General features: G+C 52.8%; 1 protein-coding gene across 1 annotated transcript in view; it reads left to right on the top strand.

Annotated features, from left to right (window-relative positions):
• Positions 1–23944, top strand: part of ANGPT4 (angiopoietin 4) — a 43748-nt gene extending 19804 nt beyond the window's left edge. Inside the window, exons 2-9 of the mRNA XM_007124227.4 lie at positions 422–577; positions 2116–2237; positions 4729–4961; positions 9123–9238; positions 11865–11966; positions 13648–13814; positions 17987–18117; positions 19074–23944. Of these exons, the coding sequence (XP_007124289.1) occupies positions 422–577; positions 2116–2237; positions 4729–4961; positions 9123–9238; positions 11865–11966; positions 13648–13814; positions 17987–18117; positions 19074–19234 (1188 nt within the window). The 3' untranslated portion in view covers positions 19235–23944. The remainder of the gene's footprint in view (positions 1–421; positions 578–2115; positions 2238–4728; positions 4962–9122; positions 9239–11864; positions 11967–13647; positions 13815–17986; positions 18118–19073) is intronic.
• The last annotated feature ends 1465 nt before the right edge of the window (positions 23945–25409 follow it).

Here is a 25409-nt window from a genome sequence, read left to right as displayed (position 1 = left end):
GAGCTTTGTAGATGGTGTGCGGGTGGGGAGGATCCACACAGAGGGAACGGCATGTGCAAAGGCCCTGAGGTGGTTGTGTGCTTGCTCTGTTAGAGGGGTGTTACAGAAGCCAGTGTGTCTGGAGTTGAGTGAGGGAGAGAAGGCAAGGAGAGGAAATCAGAGTGGTAGCAGGAGGCCAGGTCATGAAACAACCTGCAGTCAGAGAGGATTTTGGCTTTCCCTCTGAGTGAGACAGGAACCCTGGGAGGGTTTTGAGCAGAGGAGAAATGTGATTTGACATATGTTTAACAGGATCCCTCTGGTTGCTGAGTGGACGATGCCCCTGGTTACTCTATGTCCTCCCATGGGGACATATGGAAGGGACAGGAGCCTTCCCCCAGGCCCCACCCTTGACCCCAGCCCACCGTCTGTCTCCGCACAGCTAGAAAGGTACATCCAGATGAACCTGAGGTTGGAGCTGGCGCAGGCCCAGCAGCACATGGTCCAGAACCAGACAGCCACCATGCTGGAGCTGGGCACCAGCCTCCTGAACCAGACCACCGCCCAGACCCGCAAGCTGACCGACGTGGAGGCTCAGGTACCGGAGGGTGAGGGGGCAGCACTGGGGGGCCTGTGGCAGGCCAGGCTGGCTCACAGCCCCAGTCATCTTGCCCTGACCCCTGTCCCTGGGTGAGGTCAGGGCCTCCTCTGACCCTGTAGCCTCCTGGGGCTCCTCCCTGATGACCGCGTTACAGAACTCTCTCCCACCAGGCCATGAGCCCAGGGTAGGGAGAGCGGGGAGGGTAGACACTGGGTTTGGCTCTTCTGCCTCTGTGACTCCAGTGTCCAGGTCCGTGCTGGGCACTGGGATGAGGGGATGCAGCAGCGCACACGCACACACACGCACACACACGCACACACACACACACACACACACACACACACACACCCGCAAAGGACTCACAGTGCTCCAGGGGAAGGTGGATAATAAACAATTCATTAGAACTCAGGGGTCCAATGACTCCGAAAGAGGAGGGCACAGGGAGCAGCAGAGAGGGAAGGAGAGGACAGGAATATAAAATGAGAGGGTAAGTGAATGGCTGAAAAGACGACTGACAAATGGGCACATATTTGTTAAACCCTACTATGTGCCAGGCACTGTTGGATGTGCCTGTTTCTAGTTTACAGCAGTAAATAAAACAGGCATGGATCCTTACCCCCATGAAGCTTCCTTTCTAATGAGCACCAAGAAAACAAACAGGATAAATAACATATGTGTGTGAGACGGTGGCAGCACTAGGGAGAAAGTAGCACGGATGAGATCAGTGGGGAGTGTGTGCCGGGAGTGGCGGGAGGGCTGAGTTGCAAGTTTAGACAGTACGGCCAGGAAGGCACCACTGGGAGGGTAGGATTGGAGCCAGGCTTACTGGGAGAACCTTCCCGACAGGGGGAACAGTATATGCAAAGGCCCAGGGGTGGAACGGTGCCGGCAAGCTCCGGGAGCATCAAGGAGGCCAGTATGGCTGGAGTGACCCAGGGAGACTGGTGGGCTCAGACAGGTGATGGGGGCAGATGGCATCACAGGGCTTTGCAGGCCACTGCCGTGTGAGGTGGGAGCCACAGGGAGATTTCGAGCATAGGGGCTGCTTTTTAAGTCTGCCTCAGACTACCGAGCAGCCAAGGCCTGTAGGGAGCAAGGGCAGGAACAGGGATCCCTGTGAGTAGGCTGGCCCGGGGTACGGCAAGAGATGGAGGCCGGGGCCTGAGTGGGGGCGGGGGAGGGCAGGGAAGTGGTCAGGCACCCATTTGGAAGGTGGAGCTGATGGGACTTGCTGATGGATTAGATATGGGGGGGGTGGGTCAAGGGGGACTCCTCCTGGGCTCCGAGCAGCAGGAGGCATGGAACTGCCATGCACAGTGAGGGGGAAGAGTACATTTAAGAAGCAGATCATAAGCTCAGTTAGGGTCTGTGAGTGAGTGAGTGAGTGAGGAAATACTGAGAGGGTGGAAATAGGTCAGCAAGTCTCTGGAATGGCAGGGCCCAGGTTCAGGTGTGTGGCTGGCTGTTGGCAGGGCTCCTGCAGGGCTTACATGGGTCCCCCCCTCCCCCCACCCCACCCCCACTTGCCGGGGCAGGTCCTGAACCAGACATCGAGAATGGAGATCCAGCTTCTGGAGACCTCACTGTCCACCAACAAGCTGGAGAAGCAGCTGCTGCTGCAGGGCCACGAGCTCCACCGGCTGCAGGGCCACAACAGGTGGGCACTGGACAGGGACAAGGGCTGGGACCAGGGCTGAGGGCCAGGGCCAGCTGGGACCCAAGTGGGCTTGAGACTGAGGCTGAGCACCAGAGCCGTCCAGGACTGGGCTCGGGCCGGGGCCGAGGTTAGCACTTAGACTTGGGTTAGTGCCTGGGATGGGGGGTGGGGCCAGAGCTAGGGGCCTGGATTAAGACTGGAGTGAGGGGACACTTGGGGGACTAGGGCTGGAGCTAAAGCTGGGACGCGACCAGGGCTGGGGATCAGACTGAAGCCGAGAGTGAATGTGGACCCTGGGGCTGGCGGCCAGGCAGGCATGGGGCCCGGCTACCCCGTCCTGGGTGGGACAGGGGACAGGCATTTTCCTGGGGCTCAGGACACGGCTGATTCTTTCTCTGTTCTTTCTATCTTTCCCTCTCTCTCTCCCTCTCTCTTTCTTTCCTTCTTTTCTTTCTTCCTTAATTTATTTCATAAATTTTTAACAGCTTTATTGAACTACCATTTACATACCATACGATTTACCCTGTACATTTTAATTTGATTGACTTATTTGTAAACAAATAAATCTGATCTCATCTACCAACTCTCCTTCCCAGAAGCAACCACAGTGACCAGTTTCTTTTCTGCATTAGCAGACAGTCTCTGCATTTATAAGCAAAGACACACAAGGGGAACACCCTTTAAATGACAAAGAAAGAAAGAGTCCTGGGGTACAGATAAGGCAGAGGCATGGACATCTGAAGCTGATTTCATCTTGGTTTCGAGCTGAGTAGAGAAAACACTGCCAATGTCAGGCTGCTGGAGGAGGCACCGAGGCAGCCACAGGCCTGTGTACAGGGCGCGATGTTATTGGTACTCACGTGCTGGGTCAAGATAAGGCATAAGGATCCTCCAGCTCCCTGTGATCTGGAGACTGTTAATGATAGTTTGTGCACCTTCTTATTCTTACTCTCCACCCTGAGGGGGGAAGGACTGGGACGCTATCAATCACTCTGAATTGAATTACCAAGCGCTTAGAGACCAGTGAAGATGGAGGATATCATCAGTAAGCTCTTGGCCCATGGAGACAGCTAAAATTCTAGAACCCAAGTGTGCCCAAATTCTCTCTTTTCCTGCTGCATAATTTGGGGTCCAGGGAAAATTCCTCCTGCCCTGGCTGGACTCATTTTCTTAGTCTGGAGAATGGGTTGGCATAGCCTCATGTATAGAAAAACATCTCCCTCCCACCCCTATCCCTCAGCCACCCACCCACCCACAGCAGAGGCAAATATGTACGCACAGTCCCTTTTTAAACCCAAGTGAAGCAGACTACTCCTTGGCACATTGGTTTTTTGTCTCGTTTTTTCAGTTATCCTAGAGATGGTTGCATAACTGCATGACACTCTTACCCGTTCTTTCCTCCAGCTACATAATGTTCCACTGTATGGCTGTCCCCGTATTTATTTCCCAGTCCCCAATTAATGGGTATTGAGGTTGTTCCAGTCTTTTACGATTCCAACCAGTGATGCTATGAATAACATTCCCATATCTTATTGCACACACATGTGAGCAAATCTGTAGGATAAAATGCCAAAAGTGCAAGAGCTGAGTCAAAAGCTTCTTTCTTTTTTAAGACTCTTTTTTTAAAACTCATTACAAAAATGCCTCATGCTTATTAGACAATCTTACTTATCAGACAATAGAGACCTGTGCAAAATGAAAGGGAAAGTCAGTCCCCTCCACCCACCCCCTCCTCTCCACCCCCATCTGCTCAAACCTGCTCTGCAGAAGTAACAGCACTTAGTGGATTTTCTTTCACATTCGCTAGAAACACAGGCGCCACTATGTCCTTCCACGAGTCCATCCACGCCTTTTCCTATAAGCTCCCCAGTATCCCTCTACATTTACATTAATACCTTTTCTTTCTCTTTTAATTTCCCACATGTGGGGTTAGACTAGAGGTACTGATGCGCCAGGGCGCCCACTCCAAGTCCCCGGCACCTTTCCAATTCTGCGCAAATGCTCTCAGCCTCCTTCCTCTTCACCGCTCCAGAACATTTCCAGGGACACCAGAAGAGAACAGACTCAGCCAGTCCTGGCTGTTGGCATTTTGGCTGTTTTGTTTTTCCCTATTACAACCCATCCTCCAAAGGGCATGCATGCCCATGCTCCCTGGAGGTTATCTCTGGTGAGTGGACTGCTAGATCAAAGGGCACGCATATTTGGGATTTGATAATGGCTACCAGGTTGCTGCTGTGTCCCTCCCACCCCACCTCTTTCCCCTACTGGACTCCGATCCATTCTACTCCAAGGCCAGGTCTCTCTTTCCTCCCCTCCTCACTCTGTGCTATCTGTGGGCACGGACCTCCGGGCTGTGTAACCCTGGGCGGGACGCTACCGCTCTGAGCCTCAGTGCGGGTCTGAGCCTCACCACGGGGCCCAGGGGAAAGCCCGCAAGTGTGACTGCAAGGTGGGGACGGCGGGTTCATGCCTGTGCGCCCCCGCTCCGCAGCGCGCTGGAGACGCGGGTGCAGGCCCTGGAGACACAGCAGCAGGCGGAGCTGGCCAGCCTCCGCGGCGAGAAGGAGCGGCTGCGGCGCCTGCTGGGCCGCCAGAGCGGCGCCCTCGCCGGCCTTGAGCGCAGCCTGCGCGCCGCTAGCAGCAACTCCAGCCTCCTGCAGCGCCAGCAGAGCCAGCTGCTGGAGTCGGTGCAGCGCCTGGTGCGCGTCGTGGCCCAGGGCCCGGGTGAGCAAAGGGGGCCCGCCAAATGCGGGAGGAGGGGAGGAGAGGGATGGGAGACCCCGCTTACCCTCCCGGTTCACGCCAGTCCTGGAAGCTACCTCGGGAAAGACCACCCCCTGCTCCCACCTATGAAACAGAAATAACACCAAACAGTAGTAATAATGGTGACGACAACAGTCCTAAGAGGAACCAATCCACACCCTTTCCCCGACTCCATGAGTGACCTTGACCGTACCCCTGTCCGTCTCTAGGCCTTCATTTCCCCATGCGTTTAATGGAGGTGATGATAATAAGGAGGATACCGCCAGCCCAGACTGAGGAGTCCGGGGTTCAGGATCCACTCTCCATCTTCACTTGCTTGGGCTTGCCCCCCTCCCCAGGCCTCAGTTTCCCTATCTGCAGAATGGAGAGGTTAGACTCAATGCCTCCCAAGCATTTCTCTCACCCTAATGCCCCCTGCCCCTAAGCCCAAGAGAGCCAAACAGAAGTGGGGAGGCACCTGTGGCCCACCCAGGCTTCTGAGAAAGGAGGACAATGGCCGGCCCCGCTCCCCAGCCCTCACTTCTAATGGGCCCGACTTCAATCACTCAGTTCCAGCTTCAATCACTCAGTCAACAAGCACTTGCTGAGCCAGACCCAGTGCTGGGTGTTGCAGATACAGCTGTGAACAGCAGAGTTCCACAACTGTCTCTTGCAAAAGATGCCCAACCCCCATCTGTGGGTCTCTGAGGGAAGGAGGAGGAAATACATATTTGTTAAGTGCCTACTATGTGCTAGATGCCCGGCTAGGAGTGTTCCTGAAGTTTCCAGTGGTTAAGAATCTGCCTGCCAATGCAGGGGACGTGGGTTCTATCACTGGTCCTCCGGGAAGATCCCACATGCCACGGGGCAACTAAGCCCGTGCTGTAACCACTGAAGCCCACATGCCTAGAGCCCTTGCTCCACAGTAAGAGAAGCCAACGCAATGAGAAGCCCACGCACCACAACGAAGAGTAGCCCCCGCTCGCCACAACTAGAGAAAGCCCGCACGCAGCAACGAAGACCCAATGCAGCCAAAAAAAAAAAAGCAATAGTGATGGATTCCAGACACTATGGCTGGCAGTGATTTAGAGACAGAGGATGGCAGCATGGCTCCATCTAAGTTGGGCAGACCCCACCAGATAGGGGTGTGAGGCCTGAGGTAGCCACAGGCAAGAGAGGTGAGCACCTTCCAAACCATGAGATTAGGAGTGACCCAAACCCATCACTGGCTTGTGCATAGAGCTGTAGCAATGAGGCTGCCTAAATAGCCCAAAAAAAAAAAAAGCAATAGTGATGGATTCCAGACACTATGGCTGGCAGTGATTTAGAGACAGAGGATGGCAGCATGGCTCCATCTAAGTTGGGCAGACCCCACCAGATAGGGGTGTGAGGCCTGAGGTAGCCACAGGCAAGAGAGGTGAGCACCTTCCAAACCATGAGATTAGGAGTGACCCAAACCCATCACTGGCTTGTGCATAGAGCTGTAGCAATGAGGCTGCCTAAATTAATCCTGTAGCTCAGCCAAAGGCACGGGGCCTGGGCCCAACACCTCTCCCCACAGGCTCACTGCTAACCCAGTCTCCAGCTGTGGCCCAATGTCTGCTCACCAGTCTGGGTGAGAGGTTGTATAGGGGACTTTGCCTCAGGCACCCTTTGACCAAATGCCTGTCCTGCCCCACTGTCACCAGGGAGAGGCACTGCGGGTTGTTTCTCCCTACTGTCTAGATGGAGAAACTGGAGGAAGATTAGTCACCAGGTGTAGAACAGAAGATTGGACGGAGACTGGCACAGGAACCAGGCATCCAAGAAGGCCAGCAGGAAGCCTGCAACCCCTCTCTGCAGAGCTTTGTCCTAGGCAGGTAGAGGCTGGCAAGGGGTGGAGAACTCAGGGCATTCAGAAGTTTAGAAGGACGGGGACACAGGTAGAAAAGACCTAACCCATGCATGGTATCAGAAGCAGCATTCGATAACGAGGTCTGTTTGTCCAGCCTTGTACGGGCTCAGTGGTGGAGACCCAAGGGGAGGTGGGTAGTGGGAAAGGTACTGGCTCTCCAGTCAAATGGACCAGAGTTCAAGCTCTGGCTCCTTCACTTACTAGCACTGGCACTTTGCACAGGTCATTTAACATCTCAGAGCCTTGATTTTCCTCACCTATAAAATGGGAATAATAATAGCTCCTATCTCTCAAGAGTTCTGGCAAAGAGCATCAGATGAGTTCATACACATGAAGGGGCTGAGCATGGTGCCTAGGGCCAAAAGGGAGTGAAGCTGGTACAAAGATTAAAGGGGGGTCCAGGCTGAGGCCAAACTATGTTGCATGTCAATACTGGTCCATCCTTGCTCTTATGCTCCCTGAAAATACTTTTCCTGGCCCCAGACTGCCCCTGACAGTACCTGGCTAAGAAACACTACAATGCATGGTGTGTATTTCACTTTTATTACTATGATTGTCATTAAGGCTATTGTTGTTGACTAAGGAAAACAATAGTGGACAGACCCTGAGAAGAGTGGCTGGAAATCTGAGCCCAACTCCTAGCTCTGCCCTTGCCTAGCTGGGAAAGTTGGGCCTGTCCCAGCTCGCCTCTAGGCCAGCAAACTGCCAGACTTGGCTACACTCCAGTTCCCCAGGGACCAGGGGCTGGCAGATGGGGCCGTGGAGACCCTGCCCAGGGAATGTTTGTGCACAGACTGGGATGGATTTGGGGCCTTTGTCCCTTCATTTGTGATCTGGGAATAACAGCCTAATTTCAACAGGGCCTCAGCTCCAGGACCCAGGATCCAGGCTCAAGAATGAGGCCAAAACAGGAAGTCCCACCCCTTGGTAGATTCCTGGTTCCTCACTGGTCAGGATACCTATCCATCTGGAACTTTAGCCCTATCCTTGGACACACACCTACCCAAAGATAGGTTTCTGGTGGAATCATGGCCCAAACCTCTAATTGGATCCCAAAAAAGGAGCCAGAGAGGGTGTTTGAAACCTCTGTAGCTTATTTACCAACAGTCACTTTTTTCAGGTTAAGCTTGGAGGCCTCCAGGGCCCTGGTGGGATTTGGCCATTAAATTAATATTCTCCCGGGCTTCCCTGGTGGCACAGTGGTTGAGAGTCCGCCTGCCGATGCAGGGAGCACGGGTTCGTGCCCCGGTCCGGGAGGATCCCGCGTGCCGCGGAGCGGCTGGGCCCGTGAGCCATGGCCGCTGAGCCTGCGCGTCCGGAGCCTGCGCTTCGCAACGGGACAGGCCGCGACAGTGAGAGGCCCGCGTACCGCAAAAAAAAAAAAAAAATTAATATTCTCCCTTAAGACCAGAGGTCAGCTCCCAGGGAGGGCATAATGAGGGGGGCCCACCTAAGAGCTGCAGGGATATCCAGCTGGTAGAGTGGGCTGTGGAGGGGACCCTGGGTCTCCTACCCAAGGGAGCTCCAAGGACAAATCCCCCATAAGACCTGGAGAGAGGGAAAGCCCTGCCCAACCCCTCCCACTCGACCCAGCTGTGTGCCCTTGAGCCAGTTACCTCACTTTGGGGCCTCAGTTTCCTGGTCTGTGAAATGCGGAAGTACCTCAGTAGAGTTCAAGCCTCAGTTACCTGTCCTGGAAGACTCTAGCAGCCTCATCTCTGGTCTTCCTGCTTTGAGTCTCATCCCCTCCAATCTCTGTTCTATACTCTGGCCGGAGGGCTCTTCTTCTGCACAGTCTGGGCTCCTCAGCCTGGCATTCAAGGCTGAAATCTCAGCCTCATCTCTCCTTCCTTAATGATGCTCACTGGTCTATCAAACAGCCAGAGCTCCCTCTGGCCTTAGCTCTGGATCTGGGTGTGAGTCATCTCCTCTTTGTGGCCTCAGCCAAACTCCCCTCACCACACCCCAATCCCTGCACACACAGGACTGTTCCCACCTTGGAGCCCGTGCATATGCTGTTCCCTCTGCCTGAGACACTGGCCCCTTCTCCACCAGGGTGGCCTCTACTCCTTCTCCAGGTCCCAGCTCACTGTCAGCTCCTCTATGAAACCTTCCAGGGTCCGATACATCTCCCTATCCCCAACACCTCCCAGCCCAGAACCTGGCACAGAGCAGACGGGAGTGCCCACCTGACCCCTTCCCTCTCTCCTTAGCTCACTTCCAATTATTTTTACCTTGTCCCATTGCAGCCTCCATGAGGGCAGCTGAGCAGGTGTTCCAGGACTGTGCAGAGATCCAGCGCTCCGGAGCCAATGCCAGTGGCATCTACACCATCCATGTGGCCAATGTGACAGAGCCCAGAAAGGTTAGGGGGCTCCCTGAGGGCTGAGGCTATCAGACGGTGCTGAGCCAAAGGACTCTCAGACAACCCTCCACCCCACCCCACCCCTGCCCCCACCAACATCACCTCCAGCCCTTGTCCAACATCTGAGATTCCAGAGAAGGTGGGGGTGACCCTACCCTCTGGAGCCCCCACTTATTCAGGGGTCAGATCATGCGGTTAAAGCAGACGTTCCCAAAGTTGGCAATGCATCCTTCTCCAGCATGTTTTCCTGGGATGCTTTTAAGTTGGACTAGCAATAAATGGTTCTGTGTTGGTTCAGATCATGCTAGCTGATACAGCAAACAAACCTGCAAGAATTTCAGTTCCAGGGGCTTAACACAAAGAAGTTTATTTCTAATTTACTTAGAGTCCAGCTGAAGGCAGGTGTGGGAGCTTGCTTTATGTGGGAAATCAGAGACCGGGGCTGATGGAAGCTCCACCATCTTCAGTGAGTGGCTCCCAAGGTTACCCAGAACTTTGAGGTCCAGTTATCAGATGCGTGGGGGGAAGGCAGTCAAGGGAAGATGTGGATGTCAGGAGGGAGGGTTTGGGGGCCAGGCCCAGAAGTGGAAGAGTTTGGGGAACAACTAGCCAGTCTTCCCACTTCATATTCCCTTTTCAGTTTTCTTTCAACCCTGCTGAATACATCAAGGAGGATGGCTCAGATTATCTTTAAAAGTTCTCACACACGTGCTAAATCCCCCTTTTAACAAAGAGAGATCAGGCCCTTAATCCCTAGCTAGAATTTTGTAACACTATTTTGTTTTCATTATATATATTTTTACAATTATCTGAATAAAGGCAAGTGTTACTAATTTTCCCTCTATGGTACTAATAAGATTTCCTTTTAAGATACATTTAGTCTGAGTATTTATTTAAGTAAAAAAAAAAAGACACCATTTTTTTTCACATCTTTATTGGAATATAATTGCTTTACAGTGGTGTGTTAGTTTCTGCTGTATAACAAAGTGAATCAGCTATACATATACATATGTTCCCATATCTCCTCCCTCTTGCGTCTCCCTCCCACCCTCCCTATGCCACCCCTCTAGGTGGTCACAAAGCACCGAGCTGATCTCCCTGTGCTATGTGGCTGCTTCCCACTAGCTATCTATTTTACATCTGGTAGTGTATATATGTCCATGCCACTCTCTCACTTCGTCCCAGCTTACCCTCCCACTCCCCGTATCCTTAAGTCCATTCTCTATTAAAGATACCATTTTTAAAGTAAATATTTTTTATGAAATTAGTTCAGCTATGGTGGAATTTGGGAAGGTGTGAATAACTAAAATTTAGGAACACTGATAGAGAGGGAAGAGCTGGCCTGGGAGGCAAGAGATCTGGGCTCAAACCTCAGCTTTACTTTTGACTCATTTGCCTTGAGCAAGTCCCTTCCCTTGTCTGGGCCTCAGTTTCCCTTCCTTCAACCTCTGCTACCCTCACAACAGATGCCACTGTCTTCTCTCCCTGAGCAGACCTTCACCATCTCAGAGCCTCTAGTCCAGCTGCTCCCTCCACTGGAAACACTATTCCCACTCATCTCTGTCTGGCAGGCACATCATCATCCAAAGCCTTGTTCCAATGCCACCTCCCCTGGGAAGCTTTCCAGGATTGCCCCGTGACTCCTTCTTGGGAACTCTCTTTGTAGCTGCCCAAATGTTCATATTCAATAGTCTGCCAGCCCTATCAGACCTAGCCCTATCAGTCTGCTAGCCTCCTCCAGACCAAGCCAGCCCTGGGGGTTAATTTATCTCTGATTTGTCTCTGATTCACCTAGTACAGGGGCAGGCACCAAGTGTTTCCTCATCAAACATTGAAATGTACTGAGCTGGCTGGAAAAATAATATGTGAACAAAAGTTAAACTGAAAGATGTGATTGTGGTGGATGGTAAGCTCTTTGAAAGAAAGAATCATTCTGTCTTATCCATATTGGCATTCCCCATGCCTTGAATGGAACCTGGCACCTAGTAAGTGCTCAGAAAACATTTGTCTGCTGAATGTAATAACATTTCCCTTTTTTTTTTTTTTTTTTTTGGTATTTTGGCCATGCCACCTGGCACGCAGGATGGTTCCCCAACCAGGGATTGAACCTGGGCTTCCACAATGAAAGCACAGAATCCTAACTATTAGGCCACCAGGGAAGCCCTGTAATAACATTTCCTGAGTCTACACCATGTGCCAAGCACTTTACACCTCTTGGCATTTAATTCTTACAGCAACCCTGCAATAATAGCGAGTGAAAGGCCTCCATTTACTGAGTTCCTAGTATGTTATGTGCCAGGCTCTGTTCTTTTGATGGATGACTCATCTCATTTAATTTTCACAACAATCCCAGTGTGCAGATGAGAAACTGAGGCACAAAAAGGTTAAGGTATTAGCATACCCATTTTACAACTGAGGAAAAGAAGGCCCCGAGAGGACATCACTTGCCCACCATTTTAGAAAAATGAAGACAACGGGTGGGAGATTTGGACCTGGATCCTTGACCACCAAGCTCACCTGTTGCTCTGTGAGGTTCTGTCAGCCAAATCACCCTCGGGCTGGCCCAGACCTGGCTTCTGGCTGCCTCCTGGGGCTTCCAACTTCCCACCTCCCCAATTTCCTCCAGGTGTTCTGTGACATGGAGGCCAGTGGAGGTGGGTGGACCCTCATCCAGCGCCGTGAGAATGGCAGCATGAATTTCCAACGGAACTGGAAGGATTACAAACAGGTAACATTTCTGCCCTGGGGAGGAGCTTGTCAGCCCTGAAACCAGGGGCAGGAATTGGGTTGTGGGCAAGGGTCTGGTTTGCCCCCAACCCTTCTCAGAAAAAAAATCAGCCCACCTAACCAACTGCCTTCAAAGAGATTTAGCCAGTGCAAATACGCTATCAGGGACTCCGTCACCCGAAATTGAAGCCTCTTTTTACAAGTCCTGACATATATCCTAAGAATGAAAGTTTAAGTTTTATTTTGTTTTAATTTTTGGAAAAGATAATACATATACCTTGCTAAAAATTTTTAAAGAATACAAAAAAGGCAACAGAAAAAAGTGATCTCCACTGCTCACCCCTGGCTGCATTGCTTAAATGGATGTCTTTGTCTTAGCACACATACATGAGTACATCTGCAGGAGAGATTTTTTTTTTTTTTTTTCTTTTTTTTTGCGGTACGTGGGCCTCTCACTGCTGTGGCCTCTCCTGCTGCGGAGCACAGGCTCTGGACGCGCAGGCTCAGCGGCCATGGCTCACGGGCTAGCCGCTCCGCGGCATGTGGTATCTTCCCGGACCGGGGCACGAACCCGTGTCCCCTGCATCGGCAGGCGGACTCCCAACCACTGCGCCACCAGGGAAGCCCCAGGAGAGATTTTTTTAAATTCAGAATTGCTGGCTTAAAGACCCCATGCATTTTTTACAAGACGAGGAATAGTGCCTGATTGTCTTCCAATTTTTTAATTAAATTTTGGATAAAGGATTTTTGGCAAGCTGACTTAAAAGCTCTTAAAGTTTTTAAGAGCAAAAGAAATAGAAAAGGATACACAGAAATACAACAATACTATTTTTTGTGTGTCTGCTTGCTGTTCATTTGATAAATGCTTTTTAAAAAGTACCAAATTAATCTATGAGTGTTCTTGAAGCAATTGGGTTTTAAAAAATCATTCAAATGGCAAAGAGAAATAGGGTGCTCAGAAGCAGAAATACACAAAAGACTGCTGAATATTAACCATTAGGCTAATAAGTGGTACAGCAGGACTAAAATGGGGAGTGGGGCTTAGGTGTGCCCTGTCCTCGGTGCTGAATTATTGTTCTGGCCAAGGGCATTGGTCACATGTCACTCTGGGACACTGGTGACTCCCAATGCTCTTAGCTTTACATTCCTATGTTCCTGAAATTTTGCAGTGGCTGCCGTGTCACTGAACAATGTTTGCTCTACCATTTATGCAGCTGATTTAAGTTTTTAATTTTTTAATTGAGATGTAATATTCATGCAGCCAAGTGCACAAATCTTAAGTGTAAGACTCAGTGAATTTTCACATATGTATTCACCCATGTGACCACCATTCAAAGCTAGATATACAACACTTCCAGCACCCCAGAAACCCTCCTTGTGTCCCCTCCAAGTCAAGACTCCCCTAAAGGTAGTAGCTATTCTGACTTCTACCGCCACAGACTTCTTTTTTTTGCCTGTTCTTGAACTTCATAGATTTCAATTATGATTCATGTGATTTCAATTATTTTTAACAGGCTTTTAAATTTACAAAAGTCTTAGTCTTTTTGCTCTAAGAGTTGGGGAGCTCCTAGCAAAGTGGTTTTGGGTAAGTGTCCCCAGAGCCCGGCCCAGCCCAGCTCCTTAACCAGAGGCATAGCCTTCCTCCTCGGCATGCAGCCTACCCCCATTCTCCTCTTCCCCAGGGCTTTGGCAACCCAGCTGGGGAGCACTGGTTAGGTAACGAGGTGGTGCACCAGCTCACCAGCAGGGCAGCGTACTCTCTGCGCGTGGAGCTGCAAGATTGGGAAGGCAACGAGGCCTACGCCCAGTACGAGCATTTCCAGCTGGGCAGCGAGGGGCAGCTGTACAGGTGGGCTTGGGGCCCAGGCTCATGGGTGGGCTGGGAGCGCTGGGCTAGTGGCTACAGAGTATGCACCAACCGTCAGTCCCTGGGCGTCTCCAGTTCCTGCCATCTGTCCCCCATTTGGGCGCACGTCATGGGATCTGGAGGCAACCGATTAGCACTCAGCACATCCTGGCCACTGGGTGGGGTGGAGAGAATGTCGCTGACACTGCCATGCCAGGAACAGGAAGGGGCCTTCCAAGGTCAGTCACCCCGAGGCGATCATTTTACAGAGGCCCAGAAGTGGGGAGGTGATTTTCCCAGCCTGTCCTATGCTGTGGGATGAGGTGGAAATTCCAGGCTGGGAATCAGGGGAACTGGGCTCATTCTGGCTCTGCTCCAGCTCAGTGTGTGAACTCAGGCAAGCTTCTCTGTACCTCTGCTTCTTAATGACAGGATGGGCTTAAATATGAGCACATTATAAAATCATCAAGGTCTCTCACCCCTCCCTTAGCCTGGTTCTTGGCTCTGTTCAGGAAAAGGAATGAACATTTCTTGAGCACCTATTATGTTCCAGGCACATGACTCCATTTAATCCTCCCCACAACCTCCTGAGGTAAGCATTGCTGTACCTGCTTTAGCGATGTGGAAACTGAGACACAGAGCTTAAGTCCCCTGCCCAAAGTTACAAAACAGGTAGGGCCTGGTTTTGAACTCAGTTTTGCTGCCAAAACTCATGGTGTTTCTCCTACATAATGTTACGTCTCTCAGAAACTCAAGGATCTTAAAGATAAGCTATCTTGGAACCAGGACAGAATTGAATTCATAGACTCATGCTTTAGGGCCGCAAAGGACCTCACATGTCATCTGGTTCTTCACATGATGCTAGAATCTCCTCCACAGCCACATTCATCATCCAGCTATGCTGGCATGCCTTCACTGATGGGAGGTCACTTCCTCCCAAAGAATCTCTGATGACTCTCTGTCCGCCTGCATTGTATGCCTAATTCCACCTCTGAGGGCTTCTCGGTGATGTGCCCCCAACCCCTCTATTAAATACCCCTGGTTCCTCCAGCTAGCTGGTTCTGACATCCCTTCTATGGGACCCAACCCAGTCTGATAATGTTCCTCCTTAAAGTGTAATGTCTAGAGCTTTTTATCTGAGACATGGAGAGCTCCCTACTCATGGTTTCAGACTGTTATGCTCAGGTTTCAAAGGGCCCACATCTATCTGACCCTTTGCAGAGCCCTAAATAATAATAATGATATATTGAACACTTGCCCTGTGCCAGGCATGGGCTGGCTCTGGTCATTTCTGGAAGAATCAGACCTGCGCTCTACCCCTCAAAGTTGTTCACAGTCCAGTGTGTCGTGTGTGTCTGAGGGTGAGTGTGTCCACAAGCAAACCCGCACCCCCAAGAAGACAGGAGCTGCCTAAGGGGAAAGCACAGGGGCATAGTGATGCTTGTGCTATCGGGGAGAGCTCCCTGGAGGAGGTGGTGCCTATGAAGAGTAGGCATTCTCCAGACAGAAAGAGGATAGAAAGGGCTCCCCAAGCAGCAGGGAGATTCTGAAAAGAAGGTAGAAAGAAGAGTTCACATGCAGCTGGCCACAGAAACCCCAAACCTGAGCAAGGCTCTTTCAAGGGCTCTGGGGATCGTAAGGAATAGGCCCTGCTCATTCAGGAAAACCTTGGAAGATCCTGGAAAACACATAGGGACCTGGAAACTGCCAGAGAAGGGCTAAGGGGAGAGTGACAGAAACAGGTGCTGTCCCTGGGTCCCCACCGTACAGAGTCAGCTGCCTGGTGAGGTAGGGTGGACCCCCATAGGGAAGCCTAGAGGTGGCAAAACCTGGGTAGTCAGAAGCTGGGGCATGGGCATCGGGGTGGGAGGGGCACCCTTATTTGTCAGACACAATAATGGGAACCCTCTGGAGCTTGGCTGGGGTGCATGCATAAGCCTGCAGAGAAGTGGCCCACGGAGCGGGATGGGGGAGGCACAGACAAGGCACAGGCACACATTGACACCAGGCACAGGCCTCCCAGAGGTGCCCACACACCCAGACCCGGCAACAAGCACAAGATACACACAGAGATATACAGGGACATGCACAGACACACATGCACATGTGGAGGGGCTCACCACACCCCTGGGGTACACACTTCAACCTTCAGGGCACAGACTCACACAAGTGCCATAGCTACACAAACAAGCACAGACACACACCCAGGCACGTGTGCAAACATGCCTTAGAGAAGCCCTCTCAGGTAAACACGCACACAATCTCAGGCACAAAGACATATTCCAGAGCACACACTCAGACCCACCATAGAGATTTCTGCACAAACTTAAACGCACACACAAACACGCAGGCACAGAGACTTGTATCCAAATGCTCACAACCTCAGACACAGACTCAGACTCACGCACCTTGTGTGTCTCACTTGGGGGTGTCCAAGGACTCGTGTGTATGTTTGTGTTCCCCAGACCTGAGCCATGATCATGTCCAAAGTGCATCTGAGCAATGAGTCAAGTGGGGCTTCCCGGCTCATGACTTGAGGGTCCCTTAGAGATCACAGATCCCCCTTCTGGCTCCCAGAGAGGAGGGGAAGAGAGGCTGAGGACTTGGGGCCAGTGCTGCTTCGGTGACCCCATGAGGTCATTCGGCTTTGTCCAGTACTGATTCCACACAGCCCCAGACTAAAGATGACCCCAAACTTTAGCCTGAGTCCCGAGCCTGGCCTTGAACTGACATGACTGAGCCCTCGAATGGAGCCCTCAATGGCCACAGGGAGAAGCTGGGACCATATGAGCAGGTGGGCCGGCCAGCCTGTCCCCACCCCAGGGAGCCCCTGGCCAGGTAGGCCTCTTGGCGGAGGATTTACAACACCACTCATGCAAGCCCAGGGTGGCATATTTAAGGGCACAGTTAAGGCTTCACGGCTGGCCACCCTGAGGCAGCCCTGCCCTCACCACAGCCAGAAAACACAGGTGGTAGGTGCAGGGACTGAGGTGGCCTCATGCCCAGGCCCCACATTCCCTCTGGATCCCAATGGGGGCATCTCGCAGGCCCTGCCCTGGGGAACCAGGGCTTCCCTGAGCTGCCCCGGCTGCATCTGGTGTCCACTTGCCTCCACCCATAGGACCTTCTATTGCTCCCAAACTGGCTCCCGCCTCAGCTGACAGTGCAGCCCCTGCCCTGCTACAAGCCCCCAACACTCTCTCCTGCCAGGCTCAGTGGAAGCCTGTGCCAGCCATGCACACGGACTGGGAACACAGGGACAGGACGGGACGAATCCACAAACACCGAACGTGCCAGGCTCTTACCATGTGCCAGTGCTGCCCTGCACCTGTCACACGCTGAGGTCACCCCATCACAGTGACGGTTAATATACTATCATTACCGTTTTAACAGATGAGGAAACTGAAGCTGAGAGGCGAAGCAATCTGCCCAAGGCCACACAGCTGACGAGCAGCACAAGCTGGGATTTGAATCCAGGCCTTTTTCCCCCAGAACTTGTGGTCATAATCACCACACAGGCCTGGATGTGCCCACCAGGGCCTCATAGCCTGACCAAGAAATAGAAACCCTCCCCAGCTGGCTGCAGGGGTGGAAGTCACAGGGCTGGGGGTGCCTCAGGGCCCTGATCCATGTGGGCTGGTGTGGTCAAGGAAGGCTTCCCGGAGGGCGTGGGTGGGTGTGAGGAGGTGTGACAGGGCTGGGGTTGCCGGATGGTCAGCCGGGAAGGTAATGCACACAGCTTCCAAGTCAGGCCAAATGGGGCTGGGATCTGTCTCTCACCCTCATTTGTTCTGAGATCTCGGGCAGGCTCCTGTGGCTCTTGGGAACTCTGTTTCCTCTTCTGTAAAATGGGAATACTAAGGTATTTTGAGGATTAAATGAGAATGAATTAACCCATGTAAAGTGCTTTAAACAATGCCTGGCACATAGTAGATGTTCAACAAAATGTTAGCCATGATCTTCATTATTATTATTGTCATGATCATTCTCACAACTGGCCAAGACTCAGGTTCAGCCAGCTGAGGGAGGCCTGGCACGCGGTGGGCGCTCTGTCCCTGCAGGCAGCAGACAGGGAGGGGAGATGCCTCAGCACAACCGGAGAGGAACCCCTTCCGCAACCACCCCCAACCTGACTCTGGGCCCCTCTCCCATCACCACCTCCGGGTGGCCTCCAGGCTTTCTCTGAGTGGGTACAGCGGCTCGGCGGGGCGCCAGAGCAGCCTGGTCCTGCAGGGCACCAACTTCAGCACCCGCGACGCAGACAACGACAACTGCCTCTGCAAGTGCGCCCAGATGCTGTCCGGAGGTGGGTGCGGGGCGGGGTGAAGCCCCACCTCCCCACAGGCACGCCTGGCCGAATACCCCCATCCCCTCCCCACTTGGGTCCCTGTGCAGCCAGGTGCCATCAAGAAGTGGGTGCAGGTCAGGGTCTTGCTCACCCACGGGCTGGCCTGGCTGTGCCTCATCCATACCTTCCCCCCGACAGGGTCCTTGAGGTCCCCTCCAAGGTCTCACCTCCTCCTAAAGCTGGCATCACCAGTTCTCCTCTGAGACCTCTGAGAAGCACTGAGAGTGGGGCCCAGGGTGCACCCTAGGGGGGTACAATGCCTAATCTGCCCCAACCCCAGGCCGGAGACTTCCTCCCCAACCTCCCTCCTGGGCCAAGCAGGATCCGGAGGAGGGAGACCCGGATGGAGGGCAGCGGGGCAGCTGCCCACCACCTCTGGCTTAGGAAGTGTTTTCTGTGCGGAGAGACATCAGAGAGTGGGAGATGAGGAGTGAGAGACAGAATGGGAAGGACAGAGATCAGAGGAGACCTCCAGAGACACAGAGACAGGGACAGATGGAGACGAGAGAGACATCAGGATGGACAGACAGAGTGCTGGGCACAGAGCTACACGGGGACAGAGGGAAGTACAGAGGGAAAGATGGAGAGAGAAACGCAGACCACAGAAAGACAGATGGACAAAGTGTGTGAAAGACAGAGAGACCCAGAAAGGTAGGGTAAGGGAGAGCAAAGAGAGACAGAGAGACACAGAGAGACAGACATGAGTGCACTGCTTCTGGAGGCCCCATACTGAGCAGAGGGTCTGGGAGCCTCCCTCCCCCACCATCCAATGCCCGTTCCCACCCAGCCCTGTCTCCAGCGAGCTGGCTTCCCAGAGGAGCCACCAGCATGATTCATCTTTGGGGTAGGGGGCTGCCCTCACCCCACTGGCTGGGCCCCCACCTCCCCAAAGCCTCTAACTCCCCCTCCACCAGGATGGTGGTTTGATGCCTGCGGCCTCTCAAACCTCAATGGCATCTACTACCCGGCCCGCCACCACGTGCGCAAGCTCAACGGCATCCGCTGGCACTACTTCCAAGGCCCCAGCTACTCACTGCGTTCTACTCGCATGATGGTGCGTCCCACAGACATCTAAGGAGCAGCCACGCCTGGAGGCTGGTCCCACAGGAGGACCTGGATGTGGTATCCTCTGAACAAGCTGGACCCAAACACAGGACACAATGTCAGGACCTTGTCCTGGACACCCTGGGTCCCCTGAGCCAGCCCTCCTTACCCCAGGAGTCCAGAAGAGTCACCTCCCTCCCTTTTTCCCTCAAGTTGTGAAATGGTGGGTGTTTGGGGGTTCCTGCCTCCGCATTGTCCCTATTTCCTCTTCTCTCCTGCCTCCTGCAGGGCCCTCCAGCCAGCTTGAGGGTCGCAGTACCCTGGATGAGCTGAGAACAGATTTAACTGGGCTCCTCAAAAGAATACACGACTAATGGTGGGATGTGAGGCAGTCGGGAAGGTATTAACAGGCAGAAAACTGCCCAGATGGAGGCCCAGAGTCTGTCCCTGGGTTGTTGGGAAGACCATCTCTTGTTCCAAGCTTTCTTAGCCTTGAGATGTCCTTGAACTTTCTGTTCAGGACTGAAGGAGCTGCATCCACCCTATAACGGGAGTTATTTCCACCCGCATTGTCCACCACTCCTAGGCTCCAGCATCTAAAGCTCAGACGTGGTTTCTCAGGGGCTCCAGGAGATCTAAGAGGGATTCCTTTACCCCTTGAATGTCCTAGAATATATTCCAGAGAGAGTAACTAGGACTCCCCTCTAAAAGTACCTGTGGTCAAGTGAGGGAGGGAAACACCAGGTTAAATCAATATGAACAGGCATTCTTAGCTGCAGGCCTTGTCAGAGCCATTAGTGTGGTCATGTGCTTAGTGACTGCCCGTGAAAGGGCTAGAGTAGGCAGCTTCCCCCAAATGTATTTATTTGAAAATGGGCCCTGATTATCCCAGAGCATCTCTCAGGTCTGCGGATACCCTTGGAAAAAGCTGGTCCTCGTACGTCATGAACTGAAACCCCAGGTCACTATCCCCACCCCCAGGTGCTTTCACCATTTCTAGCTACGAGGTCCACAGTGACATTCTCAGCCTCTAAAAACAACTGGAAGGAACCTTTGGGTTAAAACAGATACACCGTCGCTGAAGAAGGGTCTAGAACTAAGTTTCCTGTCTGTGCTCCAAGGCTTCTCTGTCCTTAGGAAGCCAGATCTCTGTCTGGGGGCTGCCCTCAGCACTCCCTGTGACCCCAGCTCATACCAGCTCAAGTTCAGGGGCTCTTGGGGCCCACTCTGCCTCGAACAGGACACCAATCGCTGGGTCCGGATCCCTTCTGCCTCCAAGCCAGAGCCCCTAGCCTCCTCTTGCCTTGTCCAACAGCGATGCTGCAGCTAGGGGTCCATGGAGACTGGGCCTTTGCTGAGTCTGGGAGACCAGGGGCTCCTCATGAACTTCTTTCAGAGAGGGGCCACAGCCACCCTGCCACCCAGTCCCATTACTGTGTCACCCTCCTCAGACCTGATGAGGCCACCAAGGTCCTGTCATCCTCAGCCAACACCCAGGCCCAGCCCACGACCGACCTGCCCTACCGCCAGGTTGCGCCTCTGTCTTCAGGTTTTCTCCTGGATAAGGCTGCACGGTGGAAATGGGGCACCGTCATCCCACTGGGCTCTGCCCCCGCCCCTGAGTCCCACCTCGGCCAAGCCACTGATTAAACCCAGCACAGATTAATGCTGATCTCCTTCAGGGAAACCAAAGGATGTGGTTGCTAATGGTGACTTCAGGCAGGAGGGAAAAGTACTTAGGGGCAGGTGGCTGCCCAGAAGGCTGACACAGCCTTATCCAGCATTTGCTCGGCAAGCCTTTATTTAGTGTCTACGGTGTGCAGTGTAGTGCTGTTGGCTGGACTTTGGAGTCAGACAGACCTGCTCCAGCTCTTGAACTTGAAGCCAGTGGCTCAGCCTCTCAAGGCCTCAATCATCTGGTCTGTGAAATGGAGATGGTGATATTCTCTCCTTGCTGTGCTGGGGCAGGAGGAAATGAGACCTTGTATTGCAACTTCTTAACAGAGCCTGGCATGAAACAGGTGCCTAATAAATGTTAGTTCCCAAAGAGGTGAATGGGGTGGAGAAATCGGCCCCCTAGTGCATGCCACCCCTTCTTCTGGACCCAGGGAAGGTAAGCATTTTATTTTTGTATCTACAGCATTTATTTTTGTACTACAAGTGTATAGGCAATGCTGTGTGCCCCAGGAACAGAATTCCTCTGGGTGGGGTGAAGGCCCAAATCCCTGTCTGCACTCCAGTTGTCTACGAAGACCAAGAAGCCGATTTGGGTAACCCTCACACATCTGTTCTTTAAAATATTCATCCATGGGCTTCCCTGGTGGCGCAGTGGTTGGGAGTCCGCCTGCCGATGCAGGGGACACGGGTTCGTGCCCCGGTCCGGGAAGATCCCACATGCCACGGAGCGGCTGGGCCCGTGAGCCATGGCCGCTGGGCCTGCGCGTCCGGAGCCTGTGCTCCGCAACGGGAGAGGCCACAGCAGTGAGAGGCCCGCGTACCGCAAAAAAAAAAAAATTCATCCTTCCTTCTTACTTTCCTTCCTTCTCTGCGCCAGGACTCTCAAGTGCAAGGGATAGAAACCTTATCCTGAGGAATGGATTGACTCACATACAGGGAGTCTAGGGACGGATTCAAATGTGGTTCGATCCAGGTGCTCAAGTGATGGCCCTCCCCACCTCTCAGGCCTGCCATCCACCATGCTGACCTCATTCTCAGTCAGGTTCTCTCCTGAAAGATGGCTCCAGCAGCCCCAGGCTTGTGTCCTGCCTGCTTAGCATCCTTCAGACAGAAAGCTCCCCTGTCCCAGGGATTCCAGCAAAGGCAGGATTCTTTCCAGCCAGGACTGATCCTGTGTCCATCCCTGCGCTTAACACTGTGATTCTGGTTGACCAGACCTGGGTCACACTATCATGCCTGGAACCAGGGGGTGGAGTTAGTTCCCTCCAAGTCATGTGGACTGGCCTTGGGGAAACTGAGGAGGCACTTTAGGAAGCAGGGATGCTGGGCAGGCAAGAACAGAGATTCACTTTTTCTCTTTCCATCTCTCAGACTCCCATCTCTCTTATCTCCATCTCTGCCCCTTCTCCTAGCCTCCCTGCCCCCAAGGTCTGCCCCTCAGGCTCCAGCTAATCCCTGGTTTGCCCCCAGACTATCAAGGACACTGCTGTGTTCTGCCCAGAGGTGTCAGACCCTGGTTCGCAGTCCAGGCTCTGTCGCTGGAGCAGAGCCCCTGCCCTCTCTAAGCCTCCAGTTCTCATCTGTGCAATAAGGATGGAGCGCCTGCAAACATCTAAAAGAGAGCACCGCTGACTCACCGTGGCTGCAGACATGAACAGCTAAAGGATTCTGGGTGCACAAGGCCCTAGGGGGCCTGGCTGGCGAGGTCTTGGCCTTGGATGGGTCTCCTGGAGGCCACCGCTTGCAGGAACTGGCTTCTGAGATAACTACATCTGCAGGTTCCTATGTAGAATCCTTGTCCCCTCTCCCTGCATCAGACCAGCGTTCCCCCATTTTAGTAATAAAGAAATTAGAGCTCAGAGAGGGAAAGAGTTTCATCTGAGCGGCACAGCCAGTCACCACCTCCAGTGCACTTGCACCTATCAGCTGCCTCCCTCGTCCAGAGCTCTCTGGAGGCACCTTGGCACCTACCACAAAAATGCTGGAGTGGTGTCCCCTCCACCTATATCAAGGGCTGAAGGAACTTTCTGGAAAGTTTCACAAGACTAATCTGTCTTTCCCACTGGCACCTGTAGGTCCCGATGGAGCCAGGCAGGCAGAATGCATTGTTCCCGCGATCTCTGCACGTTCGCAGCAAAGGCAGTTGCCACACTGGGGGAGAGAGTTCACTGAGCACAGCCCAGAGACAACAGTCATGGGTGGGGTAGGAGGTGGCCCTTTGCAGGGGGCAGGGGATAAGTCAGCATCAGGATGGTTTGTCCTGCTGGCTGGGTGATTTGACCCCTTTTTCCAGACTTTCCCCCGCTCAGTGTCCATCAGGGCCTTCACCTCTCTCATTGAAGATGCTTCGGAAAGCTAACAGTGTTGCCTTGGCAACAGCAGCATCAGCATCTTTTGATGGAGCAGCCCTTCTGAGAATGGAATCTGGTCCAGGACACATCCAGCAAAAATGTGTTTCTTTCTTGTGTTAGATTAACGTGTAATGTGGCCTGTGAGCTGCTGTTGCCTGTGTCCTGAGGGCAGGGAAGTCCAATGGCCTTTAGCATCCAACACATTCCCACCCTCCGCTGTGGGACCTCTCTGAGCCTCACTTTCCTCATCTGCACAATGCAGAGACTGTGATCTAGTCATGGGGAAGTCGTGCAAATTCAGTGCAGTGGTGGACATCCAGGCCTGGCACATTCACTCATGTATTTATTCGTTCATACACGTATTCATTCATTCACATGGCAAGGACGTACTGAGGACCTGCCTGGGCCAAGGCCTGCCTCGGTGATGGGGAGGGAGCAGCAAATGAGACAGACAGATGGCCACAGTCCTGAAATCATAGAGCTTAACAGGCTAGAGGGAGACTCGCCAAAATAAAAAAAAATTTTTTTTAATTTAACTAAATTAACTAATTAACATATTGTAAGTGAAGAAAATAAACAGGAGTTACAGATAAAAGATTTCAGAGGCAGGGTGATCAGGGAAAGACTCTCTGAAGAGGGACACTTAAATTGAGGACTAAAGGTGAGAAAGAGGCAGCCAGGTGAGGAACAGGGGGAAGAGTAGGCCCACTGGAGGGAACAGCATGTGCAAAGGCCCTGAGGTAGTTGTGAGAAACCATAAGGAGGTTAGTGTGGGAGAGTGATGCCACTGAACCAGTGAGCCAGGGGAGAGTGGTGGGAAAAGGTGCCCATGACACCTATTTCGGAAATCAACTCCCTACCCTGGTGCCCACGAAGGACTGGATCCAGCACCACTCTGCCCGAGTTGCTGTGGAGCTGGGGCAAATTCCTGCCCCTCTCTGGACCTCAGTTTCCTAATCTGTAAAATTCAGGAGAGGGATCACCTCTGTCTGAAAGTCATCCAGACCCTGGGCCTAACGTCTGTTGTGTCCACTGCCCTGAGCCTGTGCCACGAAGGGAGTCAGAAGGAGGAAGAGAAAATAAAAGTCTTGCCACCAGGCTAAACGGGAGTTAGGGCCCAGCCAGGGGCTTGTGTGTGGATAAGGGGCATTAACTGCATGGCTCCTCCGTGTTAGTTCTCCACACACCACTTCTGAATCCTAGTGGGTTCTATTATTGTCCCCGTTTTACAAATGTGGAAACTGAGGCTCAGAGAAGTAATGTGCTTTGCCTGAGGTCGCACAGTGAGTTCTGGTACAGGCTAAGCTGCTGTAGCAGAAAGACCCCAAAACTCAGTAAGTTAAATATTTCTCTTTTGTGTATGTCTGGAGTTGAGCCGTCTGTGTCTGGTGGGTGGCTCTGCCATCCTCCACCACAGCTTCCTTCTCTGGGAGCAGGGCAAGCTGTACCCAAAGGTGACATTTCCCAGCTGGCAGGAAGGGAACAGGACATCCGGCACCGCTTCCCCTCCAGCACCTGCCCTCTCACCCCAGCCTCATGTTTTGCCTGGAAGATCCCAGCAACCTCCCGATAGAGCCCCATCTCCAGGTTTGCTCCCTCCTGGCCTACAATCACGTCACTTCCCCTGCCTAGAGCCTTCAGTGGCTCCCAAGTACCCTGAGCTCAGCCTACAAGGAGGACTCTTCACCGCCTAGCTCAGCCCCTCTCCAGCTCCACTCCTGCTCCAAGGGTTCTTAAACTGGAGTGCAGAGGCTTCGGGCCTGAAGTATTCCTTCTGAAGAAAGGGTCCCAGATGGCCATCAGTTGTCCTGGAAGAACTGTCCATTTCCACTTGACCTTTATTGCCCTATGGAACAGAATGCAGGGCCCAGCATGCAGCAGCTGCTCTCTCTAAGTACCATGGTTCTTTGGTTCAGCCCTCTGGTTCTGTAGAGATCTAGGTCCAAGTCCCACTTCTGTCCCTTTCAAGGATCGTGCTAGAGCCTCCAAAATCCACATGAAGGCTTAGTAAATTGTAAGGGCCCTCGTACTGGGCCTGTACATAGTAAGTTCTCTGTAATGTTGTATCCAATTATTTCTCTATGCCAGGCACCCCACGAAGAACTTCCCTTAGAATATCTGGGGAAGCCCTATAATGACCGTATGGGATAGGTTCTATTATCATCTCCCTCTTTTACA

This window comes from Physeter macrocephalus, chromosome 14 (genome assembly GCF_002837175.3).
Source record: "Physeter macrocephalus isolate SW-GA chromosome 14, ASM283717v5, whole genome shotgun sequence".
NCBI classification, from domain to species: domain Eukaryota; kingdom Metazoa; phylum Chordata; class Mammalia; order Artiodactyla; family Physeteridae; genus Physeter; species Physeter macrocephalus.
This window is presented reverse-complemented; position numbering and strand designations above follow the sequence as displayed.